Source organism: Lissotriton helveticus, chromosome 12 (genome assembly GCF_964261635.1).
Source record: "Lissotriton helveticus chromosome 12, aLisHel1.1, whole genome shotgun sequence".
In the NCBI taxonomy this organism is placed as follows: domain Eukaryota; kingdom Metazoa; phylum Chordata; class Amphibia; order Caudata; family Salamandridae; genus Lissotriton; species Lissotriton helveticus.
Window position 1 is genome coordinate 120,242,271 of NC_136073.1, and position 17,460 is coordinate 120,259,730.

General features: G+C 41.6%; 1 protein-coding gene across 2 annotated transcripts in view; it reads left to right on the forward strand.

Moving 5' to 3' along the window:
- The first annotated feature begins 95 nt into the window (after nucleotides 1–95).
- AP4M1 (adaptor related protein complex 4 subunit mu 1) overlaps nucleotides 96–17,460 on the forward strand; it is a 154,259-nt gene continuing 136,894 nt past the window's right edge. For both annotated transcript variants that reach the window (XM_078669440.1, XM_078669441.1), the window contains exons 1-6: nucleotides 96–399; nucleotides 8,187–8,250; nucleotides 8,384–8,469; nucleotides 9,197–9,303; nucleotides 13,337–13,433; nucleotides 15,709–15,819. In XM_078669440.1, the coding sequence (XP_078525566.1) occupies nucleotides 8,193–8,250; nucleotides 8,384–8,469; nucleotides 9,197–9,303; nucleotides 13,337–13,433; nucleotides 15,709–15,819 (459 nt within the window). In that variant the 5' untranslated portion in view covers nucleotides 96–399; nucleotides 8,187–8,192. The remainder of the gene's footprint in view (nucleotides 400–8,186; nucleotides 8,251–8,383; nucleotides 8,470–9,196; nucleotides 9,304–13,336; nucleotides 13,434–15,708; nucleotides 15,820–17,460) is intronic.

Here is a 17,460-nt window from a genome sequence, read left to right on the forward strand (position 1 = left end):
AGCAAGGTCTTTTTCAGTATCAGATAAGCACAACCAATCAGTTAGTTGGAAACCTTGCGTTTAGTGGTGGGAAAGTTTGGGGACATTGGATTGGTTTGAGTAACGTTTGTGATTTGATTGGCGGGTTGATTTCCTGTCACTTGTGGATTCGCTTTTGAGTAGTGGAAACAGTATCGTGTTTAGGGATTGGATTAGAAATAATTTCCCAGTTGTTCATTGGCTCTCAGAACCACACATGCCCTGTACTGTGTATAGAAGCTGCAAGCCCCGGCTTTGGTTGTTGATGGAATATGAGCCTATGATAAGTCCAGAGATGCTTGTTGTTCAGTTTGTGACTGCCTTGGTTTAGCTGTCACTGTACACTGGCACCCGAACACCTACGTGCACAGGAGGGTGCTGGTGAGTAGACAAATCTGCAGAGTTTTCACGTTTTCTTTTGCTTTTTTTTTTAACAGTCCCATGGTGAAGGTATGCATGTGTGACTTGTTTTATCTTCTTTCTGTAATAGTTGCTCTATTTTACACCATGTTAAATGTAATGGGCAGATCTACAAGCGTCTCTTGGCTATAGGCTTACCCTATGCCATTACTTTTTCCTTCGCCCTGGAGCATGCAAATGCGACCACACACTGTTCTCATTGCCGCACAACCGCACCTTAACAACTCCCAGCAGACTTCTTTGTGTCAAAAGCATGACTAGACAAAAGAGAATTTCTGCAGCAAGTGCATTGCCCACTAGAGTTATCTTCGCATTATTATTATTCCCTAAGATGTACTGGGCACACAAAGCTCTCTGCAGCGATTGCCTTAAGACCATAAGATATTTTAAAATACAGTTTATTCAATTTATTGCCTATTTGTCCTTTGGGCAAAATAGGAATTGCATCTTCTAGCCCCCCAGAGAGCCCAAAATGTGTCGGGCAATAGGAATCACCCACCCCTGTATTTCCTCAATGGTCTGTCAGATCGGGTGGCATGAGGTAGTTAACATGCACCTTGATCAGGGAGGCATGCTGGTGTTGCCTTGCTGGTGATCTCGGGAGCTGACAACTGTAGAGTTAGATGTGTGATGAATACCGTGTGATGGACATTCTTCGACGATACGCTGTCACCAAGTGTCCATTGCACATTACAACCCTCAAAGGGTCGACAGCAAATAGTGTCCCTTTTCTGCTTCCATTTCTCTTTGACCAGTGCCCTGTCCCCTTTGTCGAAGACTGTTTCATGGACACATCAGTGCTGATCAGCATATGTTTTCATTTTGCAGTTTTGAAAATTGTCTGTGACATGAACCGTATCAGCATTCATCAATTTATTCAATGTCTATTGTGGTACGTTGGTTCCAATGGCTCTCCCAGATAAGAAGTGGTGAGGAGTTGATCAATACACCCGAAGGGTTTGGCACATGGCTTGGTTTAGATTGATTCTCTCCATTTATGCTCGCTTGAATTACCCTCTTGAGGGTGCCCATAAATCCTTCCACAAGACCACTGGACTGGGGTCAGAGAAGTGTACTCTTTTAATGTTTGATATTGAGTCGAACAAGAAACTCCTTGGATTCTTTGCTATTGAAAGGCGGGCTATTATCAGATTTGAGAATAGCAGGCATGCCTCAAGCTGCAAAGATGTAATCAAGCCCCTCAATGACTTTGTCATGGTTTGTTGATAAGTTTTTCACCATAGGAAAAAGCGAATATTCATCAATGACTACCATGAGGTGATATCCATTTCCTAGAGGCCCAAAGAAATCAAATGCAACTCTCGCCCAGGCATGCACAGGAAGGTCATACATTGTCAGTGGATGCTGCATCACCTTTAGGGATATGCATTTACAAAGGTGGCATGCTTTCAGCTCTCAGTAACTTGCTGTGTCAGGCTCTCGGGTATGACAACTCTTAAACCTCTCAAGATGATACCCCTCTCGGGTCACGGATAACTCATCCTGTACATTTTTGAAATTCATCATCCGCAAAGGGTCGAATACTTTTCTTTCCAGGTCTTTGAGGATGACCATGTCTTTATCTGAGCTGGTAGCAGCAATAATGTGTTCATTGGATAGAGATGCTGGCGTACTGGGCTTGGGCCAGGTTCCCAGAAGGACATTTGTTGAAAGGCAGGAAGGGTCGAAAGAGGAGACACAATGTACTTCTGGACTGACACCAAAGGGACGTGAAGGTCCAGGACCTTAGCTGCCCTTCTCCCCACCATAGCAAATGAAGCTCCCTACTCCATAGCCACGGTAGGGGGAGAAAGCAGGCCAGAATCTAGGGAGGTATCCAGGCCACTGGCCTCACACAATTCCCTATACCAGTACATTTCATGCTCCGGCAGGTCCAGGGACCCCTCCTAATCATCCTCCATTCCCAGCCCCTCAAAAGAAGGCTGAAGAAACGACCTAGCGCCTAATAGTGCAGTCAGTTCTGGAATCGGCATCAATAAGAGCCGATTTGGCTCCAGGTCATCCGGGGTGTGAAAAGGGCTGGCACAGGAGAACGGTTGGCGCCAGAGCCGCTGGCGCAGAACCTGATTGAGGGTCAGGTCGCCAAAATAAATTCCACATTTGTAAAGCACAAACGTATAACCCCTAAGGGTATCTAGGCACGGGGGGGTCTTTGGGGAGATTAAATGAGCTAGGAGCAGAAGAAAAACAACTTCACTGAACAGAAGACCGTCGGCGAAGTCCTTACGGGCGGCCAGGACCGGAAGCGAAACCAAGCGATGACTCCCTGCAGGCGGCCACATTATATACAACAGCGCCAAAGCCACGCACGCCAGTCATCTTGATCATGCATGCAGAGAGCAAATACAAGATAGGAAATAAAGAAACCCTCCTCATTTCCTAACAACATGCCAGTTTACCACGCTGGAGATATCCTCGTCCCGAGAGCAACACGGCTAAAACAAAATCTTTGTTTGCCAACAACAGAGGCCACATCATTGAGGATATCTTAGTCTGGGCCTGAAACAACACTTATGTGGATGGAATTTCAGAGGAATGGGGTTCGCCTTCACCGGCAGCCATTTTAGGTGTGAATTGCTGCATGATTTGTAAATCACAATACTTTTGAAAATAACTTTTCTGTCACCATGACCAGTTATAATGCTGGTAATGTACAGATGCACTTCAATGTCCATGCTAATTGTACATAGGAAAACTAAGATAAATCTGCACATGAATAGAAAAAGATTATTCAATGATTCACTGCAAAAGAGTAAACGCTGCATTCTTGGAACATTCCTGTAAAAAGGACAGGACAAGTGACGTTTTTAGGACCATTTTGAACATCCTCTCACTGGCAGTAGTACAGCAAAGTTGACAGTATTGGCCAAAAAAAGCAGAACTAAAATTGATAGAAACATTCAACACTTACACTAATGTACTCTTTGGAAGAACAGAGTGGCAAAACTGCCTTATGAACTTTGATAATACCGGAAGTGAATGCTAAGTATAACTATTTTCTAGAGGAGACCTATGAGTTTTCTCTATGTAGATTGTAGTAAGTAATCCATATAAATGACGTTAGTCAAGGTAGATGTAGTTTCTTTTCCAGCCTAATGCATCAAATGCATCAAATGATTTACAAGTACCTTTTTTTTTCAAACAACTTTTATAACAATACTTCTCACTCGTCAGAGGTTTCTTCACTGGTTCTTTCTGGCACAAACATCTGTGGCCACTTACGGTTGCTGTTGGAAAATATGCCTTTTATCTCTTTACTAAACATGGCCACCAATTGCACCATCTTGTGAAGTAATAAAGGTCACCAATTCCCACTACAATACCCTCATAATGAGATTGGGGAGAGGAGTTGGCCTAACGGCTACGGCGGTCGGCCTCGAATCTGGGGAACTGGGTTAGAGTCTCGGCAATGACGCTGAATATCGTGAGATTCTGGGCAAATCACTTAATCTCCCCGGGCCTAAAACAAAAAAAATGAATGTGTCCTCGTGTAATGCAACTGGTGCTATGTAAAGCGCTCTGATAACCGATTCGGGTCAAGTTCGCGCAATATAAAACTCTGTAAAATAAAAAATAAGCACACCACATCTGCAGCATATTAATTCCTACTGTAATCTTATACACATAGTTTTCCGGTAAACTAAGAAACTGCCACTTTGGGAGCCATGTAAGGTGATGCACCTTTTTTTCCTACATCTTAAAGATAGAGGCAGAAACTATTTTGAAACATAGTTGCACATTCTGCATAATCATTGTTGTCAGTGGCTATGATTTGCAGTATATCTCTGAATAGTATTATAGCCCACTTCTGTCACGGTTACAATCTGTGACATACTCTGACTTGGCAATAATCAGTGCAGAGCAAAATACCATAATTGCTTTCCTGTCCTCCAGAAAACTACAGCAGTGTTTTCAGTGATCTGAGGAAAATAACATTTTAGTGTCAAAGTACTTCATATAGGGACAGACTTTCTTTTTCTCCAAAATTAGACATTAAGCAGTTTCTCCCAGGTATGCCATCAGTACATTCATTTGGACAGTAAACACAATGAACAAAGAAAATATCCAAAGAACTTAGCTCCCTTTACTTTAATACTTAAAATGCTGATCATTTTCTGTGGGTTTAAGTAAATTACTCAAGACAGCTTGATGCCTTTATTAACAAATGAGCTCTATCGTCCTTCGATTTACTTGAGGATCTTCCAAGTGATAACGTGAACTGAAATGTAGTTGACAATAGTTTGCTTCTGTGAATAGTCTGAGTTAACCACTGAACTATATGCACAGATTCTGCCTTGATTATATTGCGGCAATGAAAGAGTTCCACTTATGTGTTTAATATTGTTCCATATTCCTTGTAAGTAAGTACCTGCTGAAGTCCCAAGGGGGTTACAGTGCTACACTGTACCAACTGTGCACAGTCCCATGCCAGAGTCTTAGGCTGAACAGGGCTATGTATTACTGTTGGTGCAAACAGGTGTCTCTGTGTGCACTTGTTGTTGAATATCTTTTGGTATGTGCTTTGTCTATATGTTTTGTGTCTGTGTGTGCATGCACTATGCCACAGGTCTCTGAGGAATCCTGTAACCTCAGAGCTCCGACAGCACCAACCTCTATAACAACCTCCCCAGATCCAACTCCTACTTCAATGCCTGGACCACCCACAGTTTCTGGAAGTAAAAGATCAATATAGACTAGAACCTGTTCTGGACGACATCCAGCCGCTCCTGGCCAAGAAGTTATATCTGCAATTCAGACAAGGGGTGCTCCCGTTGCGTGCTTTCACAAACAAGTGGGCGGGTTAATCTAATGTAGGTTGCCCAGCCTGTAAGAACGCGGAGGAGACAGAATATCATGTGATATTTTTTTGTAATGGTTACAAGAGGGGGAGGATCCGAAGGCTGCTTCAGTTATGCAGAAACTTGGGGTCCAGACATTATAGTGAGGTCTTTAGGCTATTGAAATATAATACCCACACACCCATCATGTTCTCTATTTCACGTTTTATATTCTCTATGTGGAGTACTCGTAGGGCTATCTCAAAGATGAACCCATCGGCTTGGCGGGTCCATTGTTATATATCTTTTAAATTGGGCTCTGTTCTTCTCTTTTTTTATCACTCTATGTCTTTTTAACGGTCTATTTTAATTACAATGTGTTGTATAAATTGTTGGTTTTACATTCCTCCATTTTTATCTATTGTTGAATGCTGCTAGGTGAGGGCTACCATGACAGTACAAAAAATGACAGTTTTTTATTATTGTTATGGCCATTGCGCCGCTTATGTTTTGCACATGCACTTTTTGGAGCCCGGTCCAAGAACAATGCAAAAACGACTATGCTGTTGACGTATTGCATTTGCACTTTATTGAAACCAATATCCATAGGCTAACTTATGGCGCTCAGAGCCAGGTTTGTTGGATAGTTGAATAATACAGGTAGTGTACGCTATGGTCCAAATGGGGAGTGTACTAATAAGTTCAAGATTGGACGAGGTATAAGGCAAGGGTGTGTCCTCGCCCCACTGCTTTTCACTCTTTTCATTAATGAAGTTGATAGCGTTTTAAAGACGATAGTGGCAGATGCTCCAAAAGCCAATAATCTCGACGTCCCGGTATTACTCTACGCGGACGACGCCAAATACCTATACCATGGAATGTGGAACAAGGCGTGGGAAACCCCATTCGTATTTTATTGATGGACATAAGGTCCAACAAGTGGACAACTTCAGCTACCTTGGTATAACTTTCTCGAACAACTGTAGCTGGGCCAGTGAGCTTAATAACGTTCGGGCAAAGATGGCGAAAAGTGCCCATGGGTTGTTTAAATTTGCCGCCAAATTAGGGGACAAACGGATTAAAGACATGTTAAAAATCTATCAATCGAGATGTCTTTCCATTGCCCTCTATGGTGCCGGGGCATGGGGATTTGCCACAGCTGGGAGCTTACAAGTAGAGGAAAATAATTTTTTAAAGAGACTCTTGTGCCTGCCCACTTCAGCTTCTAACGACCTGGTTCACCGAGAGCTCGGTACTCAACACCTGTCTGATCTGATCGCCCTAAGACCATCAATGCTATGGCGCGCGATCTGGATGAAAGAAGAGACAACTCTAAACAGAGCCATTATTGGCCACTGCCTCTCTGTTGACAACTACTTAAAGATCCCTTGGATTGAATATATTATTGATAGCTACCAAGAGATCTATGGCTTTAACATTAAAGTGGACAGACTAGCTGCCTCCGGTTTGCCTAAAACTGTAATGAAGAATGTCTTCCTGACTTACAAGTCAGAGAGGCGGCTAAGTAATAGTGTTAATCTTTCCACCTGTGTGTTTCATGCTAGATTTAATGAGAGTGTGGGATACCAAATATTTTTAAGTGAAGTAACCAGAGCGTCTCATCGGTTTGTTTTAACCCGGCTGAGGTTTGGGATTGTGCACCACTTGGTGGCTTTTCCTCTAAATAATAAGCATCCTGCTGGCCCGTGTCCTTGCGACAACATTACTACACAAAGCACTCTGCACTTTTTACTGCTATGTAAACTTTATGGAAATTTTCGCATAGCTTATTTAAAACCCCTATTTCTCAAGTTTGGTGTTAGTACTGTATATGATTCTATGAAGCTGCTTTTTAACATGTACCACCCCGATGTCTGTTTTTTTACTGCCACATTCCTTCTTAAAGCAATCAAGGCAAGGAAAAGTATGGTTTTTTAATTATTTATTCTGTTCTTGTAAATCTCTACCATGATTTTTATTGGTTAATGTAATACTGTTATGAAATTGTATGTGCTTTTATGGACATTGCTTCTTTGTTCCGAATAAAGCCTTATGAAATGAAATGAATAATACAGGTTTATTGTAATGGTCTTCTTTTTGTTTAGGCATTGCATATGCATTTAACTGACTCTGATTTTTCAAACAATGTAAATGCCATTACATTTCCCAAGTACTTCACAAGCACTTTATTGAATTTATATTTAGAGTTGAGTGATGCTGGCTCTCTGTAATGGCCATCTTACTGGTCATGCATATGCAGTTTATTGAATCGAACCGTCTGACCAATGCAAAGGCCATCATGCTGCCCATATATTGTACGTGCATTTTATGCTCTCATACCTATGGGTTAGTTTCTGGTATGTTTAGGCTGGCGAGTGGGAGAGACGAGAACGCTATGTAACATGATTGTAAGTCTATATCAACAATGTGCTACTTGGAGCCTCACGCAGAGCAATGGTTATTTTTTATGAGCTGCATGTAATGTACTGTATTTTTATCTGTGCTTTTATGGCCATAAAGGCCAAAATAACGTTTTTATGATGATTATGATATCTGCAGGTATGGGTCATTCTGGAATTCCCTTAATAGTGGAAGGTATTATACAATTTTTGTGAATTTGCGTAGACCTCAAACTGGAGAAATACAAAAGAGTAAAATAAAAGACTTAAAATAAACAATCTGCATTGATGCACAGCATTAGGGGAACAACACATGAAGAGCGTTTATTTCATAAACTCAATGATTACACACATTGATATGCAATGCTTTGAAGAGAGAAGAAGACACCAAGCACACAACTGGATAATTAATTGTGAACAGAGTCCAAAAACACTTATTCAGTTACCTTCTGTATTTGATTTCTTAGGATTGTATAATGTTTCCTTTTTATATGATTTCTGATTTGTCTTTGATCCATGTATTAGCTCATGGTGTTTCCATCTTTTGTAGGACACAATGATCTCCCAGATCTTCATCTTGTCTGCCAAAGGCGATCGGCTCATCTACAAGGACTGTATCCTTCCTAGTGTGGGTGCAGAATGAAAGTACGTGTGCGGGTATCAGTGTGTTTCTGAGGAGCTGTTGGGAGCCGTGGTAACTCAGTGTTAAGTCTCCATCTTTATTGTCCTTTACTTACATTCCTGAAGTTCGAGGAGATGCAAGCAGTGAGCAGGTAGATACCTTTTACAGGAAGGTCAGTGCTCTTCCAAAAGATCAGGCTCCTGTTGTGATGGTAAGTACTGGATACTCCTTCAGGAACAATGCATTGTCGTAAAGGGCGAGAAATATAAAGTGATTCATCAAAAATCCTATTTTCCTACCCAGTGATAAAAAGCTTGGAGCCCTAGTGGGAACTTCTAGTCATTGTCTGTTTCATTTCTGCACCATATTTAAGAGACCCTGCAAATCCCTACCAGTCCCTTCCATTCACACATTGGTTTCAAATCATTTGGCACTTTTTACAGTCTCTGCTCCAGATCGTCTGTCGTGTTGAAACGAATTCTTAAAATAAACATACATTATGGATCAGTTTCAGTGCTTTACCATTGTTGAAGCAGGCATACCATGCTCTCTTTGAGTTTCATGAAATGAGCCTTTGTATGGCTTCTGGATCAGGTTAGCAAGTTGTACTGCAGATGTGAGACCAATAGTCCCCTCTTCTCTATCATGCCAGCCTTGCTTTGACCTCAAGCCTGCCAGCTATACAATATTAAAAGCATTTTTAACAGAAACCTTTTGGAATAATGATGCATATCATGGGCGAAGGGGTAAAATTAATGATTGTAACTAATTTGAAGTGCATTTGTGTGGAGGTTTGTGTTGCATACAATCATGTGTCCATGTATTTAGTGGTAATTAAATATTGTGAATTACATGCTAAGGCACATATGAACAAACATATTTCCTGTTTACAATGCTGGTTCACTACTGGAGTCCTCTAACCACAATCTCCTCTCTAGATGCATGAGGGCTTACACTTTATCCAAGTGCGGAACAGCGGTCACTATTTTGTGGCTACCACTCCATCAGACAGCGCACCCTTCACGTTCATTGAGTTTCTCAACAGGTGAGTTCCTCTGCACACAACCTTTTTGATAAGTAGCTCCAGAATGCCCACTGTGACAGACTTCCTGTCCTCTTGAGTGTCTTTGGAGCTCATCCGTTAACCCTGATGTGCGAAGGAACACTAGTAACTGTCTGAGTTACTGTTGTTGAGAGGTGAGTCTCTCATTTAACTGTGTTCATTGTGAAAGCAAATATTAGTGTGCTCCGCAGCTCAGATGCCCAGCATTCAACACAGTCCCGTCCTGAAACCAGCTAGAGTATATTCCACATTTTTGGAATCATAAATGCACACTTCCTATGAAGATGATGTCTTACTCTCGCCCTGCATCGAAGCTCTCTGCAGGGGAGTTCTCTCTATCCTACTCACTATCAGGCCTCGAAAAATCATAACTTTTTTTACTAGACCTGCAGCTCTAGTAACTTGAATAATCTATTCGATCTAACTGTAATGTACTTGACCCATAATCTGGTCTCAAATTCTGTGATTCTAGTAAATATTTTATTTAACAGAGCCGCCTTTTGGTTCATCATCATGAGAGCACCTTCAAATATGCAAGCTCGGCATTTCTGCTGTACAAAAACCAATTTTGTTTGATTTAATAGACTAAACTCTTGCTCCATGTATAATAAGAATATAGCCCACTAATAGGGTACTCATAACCCCTGGCCTGCCTCTTAGTTCCCTAATAGCATTGTCTTCAGGGCGCAGGTAACAGTATTTCTCAGTTCATGCTAAAAAAAAACTCACTTTTAATAAATGTATTACTGAAGCATGATTTGATAGCCGATGGTCGTTTACAAATAGCATATTTTCAAGTGAAACAGCCACAAACTTTCCCACGAACATGCAGTTTTACTGATAAAACTATATAGCGTATAAACAATCTGTGGAAGTGGAAATTGGGTTTCAGCAAAAATGTTTATCATTTGCACTTCACCAAGTAAAGTGTTCTGATTTGTTTTCATCCTATTAAAATCTTTTTTTCACCACACAGAATTACAAAAAAGTGCTTTCCTAACTACTAAAATATATTTGGATGTGTTTGTACAATTCATTTACAAGCTATTTAAATGTTGGTTTAAAAAAAAAACTGGCATCCTACAGCCTTTCATTTCAGACTCTTTGTCAGATAGTAAGCTTTTTTGTATCCAGGAGGTTGTGTTTAGTTTTCTTTATCTGACTGCAAATTGTAAGACATAAGCTGACATTTAGCCTTTGTCCTCAACCTAGAGCAATTGTGACAAGATAAAAAACAAGATTTAAAGGCATCTTTATTGATCATTCCCTCATTAACATTTTTAACTTGCCTGAGAAATATTGTTAGAAATAACAGATTTCGAAAATTGGAATCAGGAAATGCAGAGGAGCATTCTTTTCACCTGATATGTCTCTGTGGCCAGAGTCTTCAGTAAAAGTAAGATTATTCATCAAATTGTCTGTATGTGGGCAGTGATTGTAAGAGGAAGCATAAGGCGGCCTGGGGGAATGTTAGAGATTGTCCTGAGCTGAAGTTATCTCCCTCCATCACGAAGGGAAACCCATTACCCATTTCTCCATGGGTAATGGGTACCTTTGACATGAATCCACTTGTTGGAGGTGCTGAAGATGACCTTGGTTATTGTTTGCCATTACTAGTGCACCAATGCAAAAACAACAGTTGATGGACAAAATGCAGAACAATGTCATACTTGTGCACCAGCACACAGACTTTTTAAAGTTTTCTGGGCCTGTTGCGGGTGTTGAGTCTGGCAAGGCTTGTTGCACATATCATCTGTGGGAATTAAAGTTTGTGTATTTTAATTAGTTGTCTGGCAGTGCCTACTCTACCAATCAATATTTAAATTCATCACAACAGAATGTTATAGATTACAGAACACTTTTATAAGAAAGACCAAACATTTTAAAATGTATTTGTTTGAACACAATGCCTATCTAAACCACCTTTTCGAGGGTTAAATGAATATGACTTGATAACTCAATAAGTAGGCAGCAAGATCTAATTATGTTCAAAATTAAACCATGACTTCAATTCCATTCAATGAATTTAAAGTGATTGATAAACAGGCCTGGCCTTCAATAAAGTGCCATTGGGAGGAACAAAACTGCAGTGTCCCTTTTGAGCAATCCAAGGAGGAGCTCCACCCCAAACATAGTTTGTGAATGTGAGTGCCCTCACACTTTATATATTTTTTAATTATATTTAATATCACTGCTGTAAGCTCAACACTTCTTGATTATGTATGTTATTCCTATGCTTTATTGATTTTAAGACTCAATACACTGCTTGGACACTGCCCAATGCGCAAGGGTTCTGCTTCCACAGAGCAACAAAACATAATAATAATTCCTGCACTGCATTCTGGGGGTAGCAGAGATCATCTATGGCCTATCTAAAGGGGCAATTCGTTTTTCTTTCAGTTTTGCTTCGAAAGAAAAGTTGCCTGTATAAGTGTGTGTGTGTGTATGTGTGTATGTATGTATATATGTATGTGTGTGTGTGTGTGTGTTTGTGTGTGTGTGTGTGTGTATATATATATATAGATACATTGCCCCAAAAATGTGCTGACAGGATTCTGCAGAACGACTCCATGTTTATCTTTATCATAGATGCCATGACTGGGATTTGTTTTTCAAGCCATTGAAAAGGAGATCCATCTGCATGTCTGGAAGGGTTTTGCCAAACGTGTGAAACTTTTCTTCCTGGAAAGCTTCTATGCAGATGACTCTTAACTGAAGAAAACTGCAGCAACCCATTTACTTGTCCTTCTAAGCACTTGATCATTCGTGGGAGTGTGCATTACATTGTGGGACGAGGCCACGTCTGGGGTCTTATTGAAACCACAGGCGGAACAAGTTGGCTGAAATCACTAGTGCAATTAAAGAGCAAGACAGCATTGAATGTAGTGCAAGAAGCACAGTAGTGACGCCCATCAGCATCGAAAGGCCCCACCGTACAATAATTCAGCTTTAGCCTAGCCTCTTGCAGGCCTCTCTCCCATCAGCAGCAGAGTCGTTTTAGGAAAAAATGTCTGCTCCAGCTGAAGGTTTTTAAGACCCTGTTTAAGCTCTTTCTCTCAAGTTTGCATTGCCACTTGGGGCTCAGTACTCTGTGATAAAACTAGGAGGACCAATATTGCTCATGCCTGCAAATCCTTCATGGAATGCATACAATTGGATCAGGGTGTGATTTTGTGACTGCGCAATCAGTTTCCAGGCGAGGGCTGGTATTGTTACCCCTCGTCCTACTTGGGAAAGGCCATGACAGATGCCGTCTCCTGCTCCCTGAAGTCCTTTGGATGTATTGAGCATAAAGAACACAAAACCCTTCATCATAATCATGGCTCAAACCCCACAGGCATATGGGTCAGGGACTGACCATTTCAGTAATATTTGACAATTAAAATTATTCAATTAATGAAAACTCCAAAACAAGTAATTGACTGAGAAAATACAAGAAAACAGTTTGACGAGCCCTGGACTCGGGCGTATTGTGACGCTCAGAACAATTGAACCTATGTGACTGGTGTGGCCATTGCTTTTATGGGACTGTTCCATCTCTTCTTGTACTGATTGACCAGTTAGATCTGTGTCTGGTGCTACAGCACTGCCCCATATTGGTTAAATCTTTCCTGAATGAAACTGATACCCGGTGATACTCCTACAAAATATCTGCATAAAAGTCCCCAGTACAACACATGTTTCCATTAGTCACACTGCACAATAGGAGCTTCATCTTTAGAGGCCATTTAAAGTGAACTGTTGTAATGTAAAGGGTGTAATTTAGCACCAAGAGACCTTATGGTGAAAGCGCACTCTATACATTCTCGATAACATACCATAATGTTTAAAATAACTTTCCCCTTCAATATGATAGAAGTTTACATACATATATTTGACCTTAATGGATATGTTTATAATAAGATAAATTAAGCCTTGTAAGTGGGATTTGTTGGCTGTAAGCAATCTGACACTCTTTTATTCTATCTCCCACTTGGTATGTTTTGGCGTTGGCTCTCGCTTTCATTGCCTCCAGGTTTGTAGGTCTCATCAAAGATTACTGTGGCAGTCTGAGTGAAAAGACGATCCGAATGAACTTTGCCCTCATCTATGAGCTTCTGGACGAGATGCTGGTAGGTTGGCTGATACATGCAGAAGATTGTTAGCTGGTGATCCTAGAAAATTATACTGACCCGGGGTCCTCAGTGATGGCCTTTCACTTTAGATGGGTAAGATCTACCTAACATGGCTTGGTGAGGAAACAACTCTATGGGCCTGATTCATTAGTCCTATTAGACATAAGATGATAACCAAACTATACAGAGCTGCAAGAGCAGAACCATGGTTACCACATAATAAAGCCATGGAACAGTGGAACAAGAAATTAGACCCACAACTAACCCAACAAGACTGGGAATTCTGCTGTCAAATAACAAGCGCACTAACACCCAACGGAAATCTAGGCATTATTCATTTAAAGTATGTATCACACACCATACAGATTATGCAAGTACGGATTGCGAGATAGTGACAACTGCAAACGATGTGGGAGCGCAGGTGCAGGCTTCTGGCATCTGGCGAGGGAGTGTGGAAAGGTGAGGGCACACTGGAAAGAGGTCATCACTATTCTGCAGGAAATGACTACACTGACATTCCAATGTGCTCCCCATGTATGTTTGTTACAGGTAGTGCCATTTGTGAAGGACGCTATTGGCAGAATAATAAAAATAGCGCTGCTACTTGCCAAAAGGAGAGTGGCAATGGTATGGGACAGTAGGGATAGTCTGTCATCTGAGCTATGGCTGAAAGACATGGTCTATCTGGGAACCCCTGTTATAATATTTACGCAAGAAAAAGCAAAATGAGATTCCCGGCTCTGACACAGCAGATAGAAACACAAAAAATGCCTTGCATAGGAACATGTCCTGCAAGTAACATCCATGCCAGTTGAGATTGTAATCGTAAATGTACAACAATGCCACGCGCTGTTTTTTCGTTATGTTATTTTTCGCACACTGATATTGTATTGCAGTTGCTTCGCAAAGATATGTATGTATTTTGTAAAATCATCAATAAAAAGCGGTAAAAAAAAAGAAACTCTATGGGCCAGATAACAAAATTGTTGGCGTTTTCCAACCTGTCCGTAAATCGCTGTTTACGTATGGGTTAGAATTAAGAGGTTGTTCAAAACGCTGCAGTGGGACAGGTAATTAAACTCCCTTGCAAGATTTCGATTACAAAATGGCGAAGGGAATTTCACTTGCTTCCAGTGAAAGAAGATCATGTTTAAATCACCGGCAGTCATTTTTAGAGCTCTCCATCCATCCGAACCAACATTTTTTCTGAGCGATTTACATTTTATGGTTCCCCTAGAACTCTAAGATCAGCTAATGCCATGTTTTTAGTCAGTCCTATAGATGCAGATTGAAGACTACAGGAGGAAGCTCTTTCTCTGTGCTCAGAGCAAAGGCTTGGAATCAGCTTTTTCTCTGTTCGAAAGCTTTTCAAGACATTACTTTTTCCCAGGCATAATTTTTTCTTTTAGGGGCTGATTTTTGGTATTTGAAATTTGTGGACTCAGCACCGAGATTCCCCTTTGGGGTCGGTTGTTGCGATCTATAAATGGCAAGTAACATATCATTACGAGTTGGTATGTATTTAACGCATCCAATAATTAGCATTAATACCTCAACCATTGTTAAATTTCAACAGGTCAAACATGACTAAATGTGACGGGGGGAAAAGCAAACAGCATTTACCATATCATGCAGGCTTTGGTGTGTTAAGCAGCAACATCTGCATGTTATTCCCCACCAACTTGCAATTGGTGTTATTTATTGCACGCAATAAATAACGTATCCCATGGTATCATTATTTATCAGGTGCGATAAACTACATCTAATATCTTTTTCGGAGCTTATATGGGCCAAACAAAGGCAAAGAACCACTTGCAATAAAAGCGCTAAAGTACTCTCTTGCCCTGAGACTGCACTAAGAGGGAAAGGCCGAACTTACATCAAAGCACATCTGCAGATGAGGATAACTTGGCTCCTGCAGTGCTACAGAAAGCAAAGATCCATCAGCCTAAAACTTTAGTCATTGAGTGAAATAATGCAACTTATGTTGGATGTGTAAATGGCGATGGGATGCAGTAGAGATACTCCACTATACAGGGGCAGGAAAATGCATAGGAAAAAAGAATTGAACTGGGTCCATAAATTGCATATTTCATGATTTCTTTTAATGTAACATTATTACCATCAAGAGCTGTTTCTGCGCTTTAGCAAGTGAGAGTATACCATTTAAACTCCAGACCGCTCTTGTCGGCAAAATACAAGAATGTCGCCATAGATTTAAATAGTTTCCTGTTATAAATCATGCCTACTCATTAACTTCTCTTCCACTTAGGACTTTGGGTACATCCAAACCACATCAACGGACATCCTCAAGAACTTCATCCAGACCGAGGCAGTTGTGGCAAAGCCCTTCAGTCTGTTGGATCTTGGCAGTGTTGGGTTGGTGAGTCTGCCCAAATCTAGGATATTAAGGTGTTGCGTGAACTAGAGGTGGACTGAGGTAGGAGAATTAGACACTGAAAGGGGATGTTGAACAAATGAGAAAAAAACATCACAGTGTAAAATGCTCACAGATCTATTTCCAATTTTATCGAAGAAAGGGGTCTGTTGCATGGTACTCAATCCGGCTTCCGTGCAAACTTCAGCACGGAGACCGCGCTCCTTGAAGTCACAGATGCCATCAGGGAGGAGTTGGATGCTGGTAAAAAAGTGGTACTGATTATGCTGGATCTGTCGGCGGCTTTCGACACCGTTCCCCACGCACTTCTTCTTTCCAGACTCTGGGACTTCGGTCTGCGGGGAACGGTGTGGAACTGGCTCAAGTCCTTTCTAGCCGACCGCCGGCAGACAATCTGGGCGCCACCTTTCTCTGCTGAAATGTCACCGCTTGAAGTGGGGGTCCCGCAAGGTTCCATCTTAAGCCCCCTTCTGTTTAACATCTTTATGGCCCCCCTGGCGGTGACGGCGGAGTCTTTTGGCGCCCGGATTGTCAGCTATGCTGATGACACCCAGCTCCTCTTTGTAAGTAATGGGGATGGTCAGTTTGATGGTGTCCAGGTCAACGGATGTTTGAGTGCTATTTTTGAGTGGTTTGGATGCCATGGGCTGAAGTGCAACGCCGACAAGTCGGAGCTGCTCTTCTTTGGCTGTACATCTGAACCCGATTGGAAAACCTGGTGGCCGAAAGATATGTCTCCTCCCACTAGCTCGTCTGCGAAAGCCAAAAATCTGGGAGTGGTTATTGACAACAAGCTATCTTTCGGACCACATATTTCATCTCTCACTGGGAAATGTTTCGGCATCCTGCGGATGCTTCGCAAATTTCTCCCCCTAGTCTCTATCCAGCACAGAAAAATTATTGTCCAGGCACTGATCTGCTCCAGGCTGGATTATGCAAACATTCTGTTTTTGGGACTTCCCAAATATCTGGTCAGGCGTTTGCAAATCGCCCAGAATTCTGCAGCCCGAGCCATTTTTGGCCTTCCAAGGAAAGCCAGAGCCACGGATCTTCTCGCCACATTGCATTGGCTTCCAGTTGCAAAAAGGATTTTATTTAAAACACTGACCACGACTTTCAAGGCCTTGCATGGCATAGGCCCCAAATATATCTCCAAACGACTGTCTTGGTATACACCTCTCAGATCTCTCAGATCCTCGTCCTTATCAAAAATGAGTGTTCCCACTATCAAACGGGCAAGAGTAGGAGGACGGTCTTTTCGGCACTTAGCCCCTCATGCATGGAATGATCTTCCAATCTCTTTAAGACAGACTTCCAGTCTTCTGTCTTTCCGTAAGGCCCTTAAGACTTGGCTCTTCCCGTAATCTTTGAGGCTGTTTTTATGTCTGTATGCCCTTTTGGTGTTATGTTTTTCTCCCCATCTTCGGTTGGGAGTCTTCGTCAAAGCGCCGGGATACTCCAGTGGAGTGGCCGTGCGCTATAGAAGTGTATAAATAACATAACATAACATAACATAACAAATACAGGCTCAACAAATTGTGCAAACTTTCCATTTCATCTTGTAACCGGGGCACTCGCAAGTGTAGCCGTGCGCTTTACAAATACCCCCTATAACATATAACATAA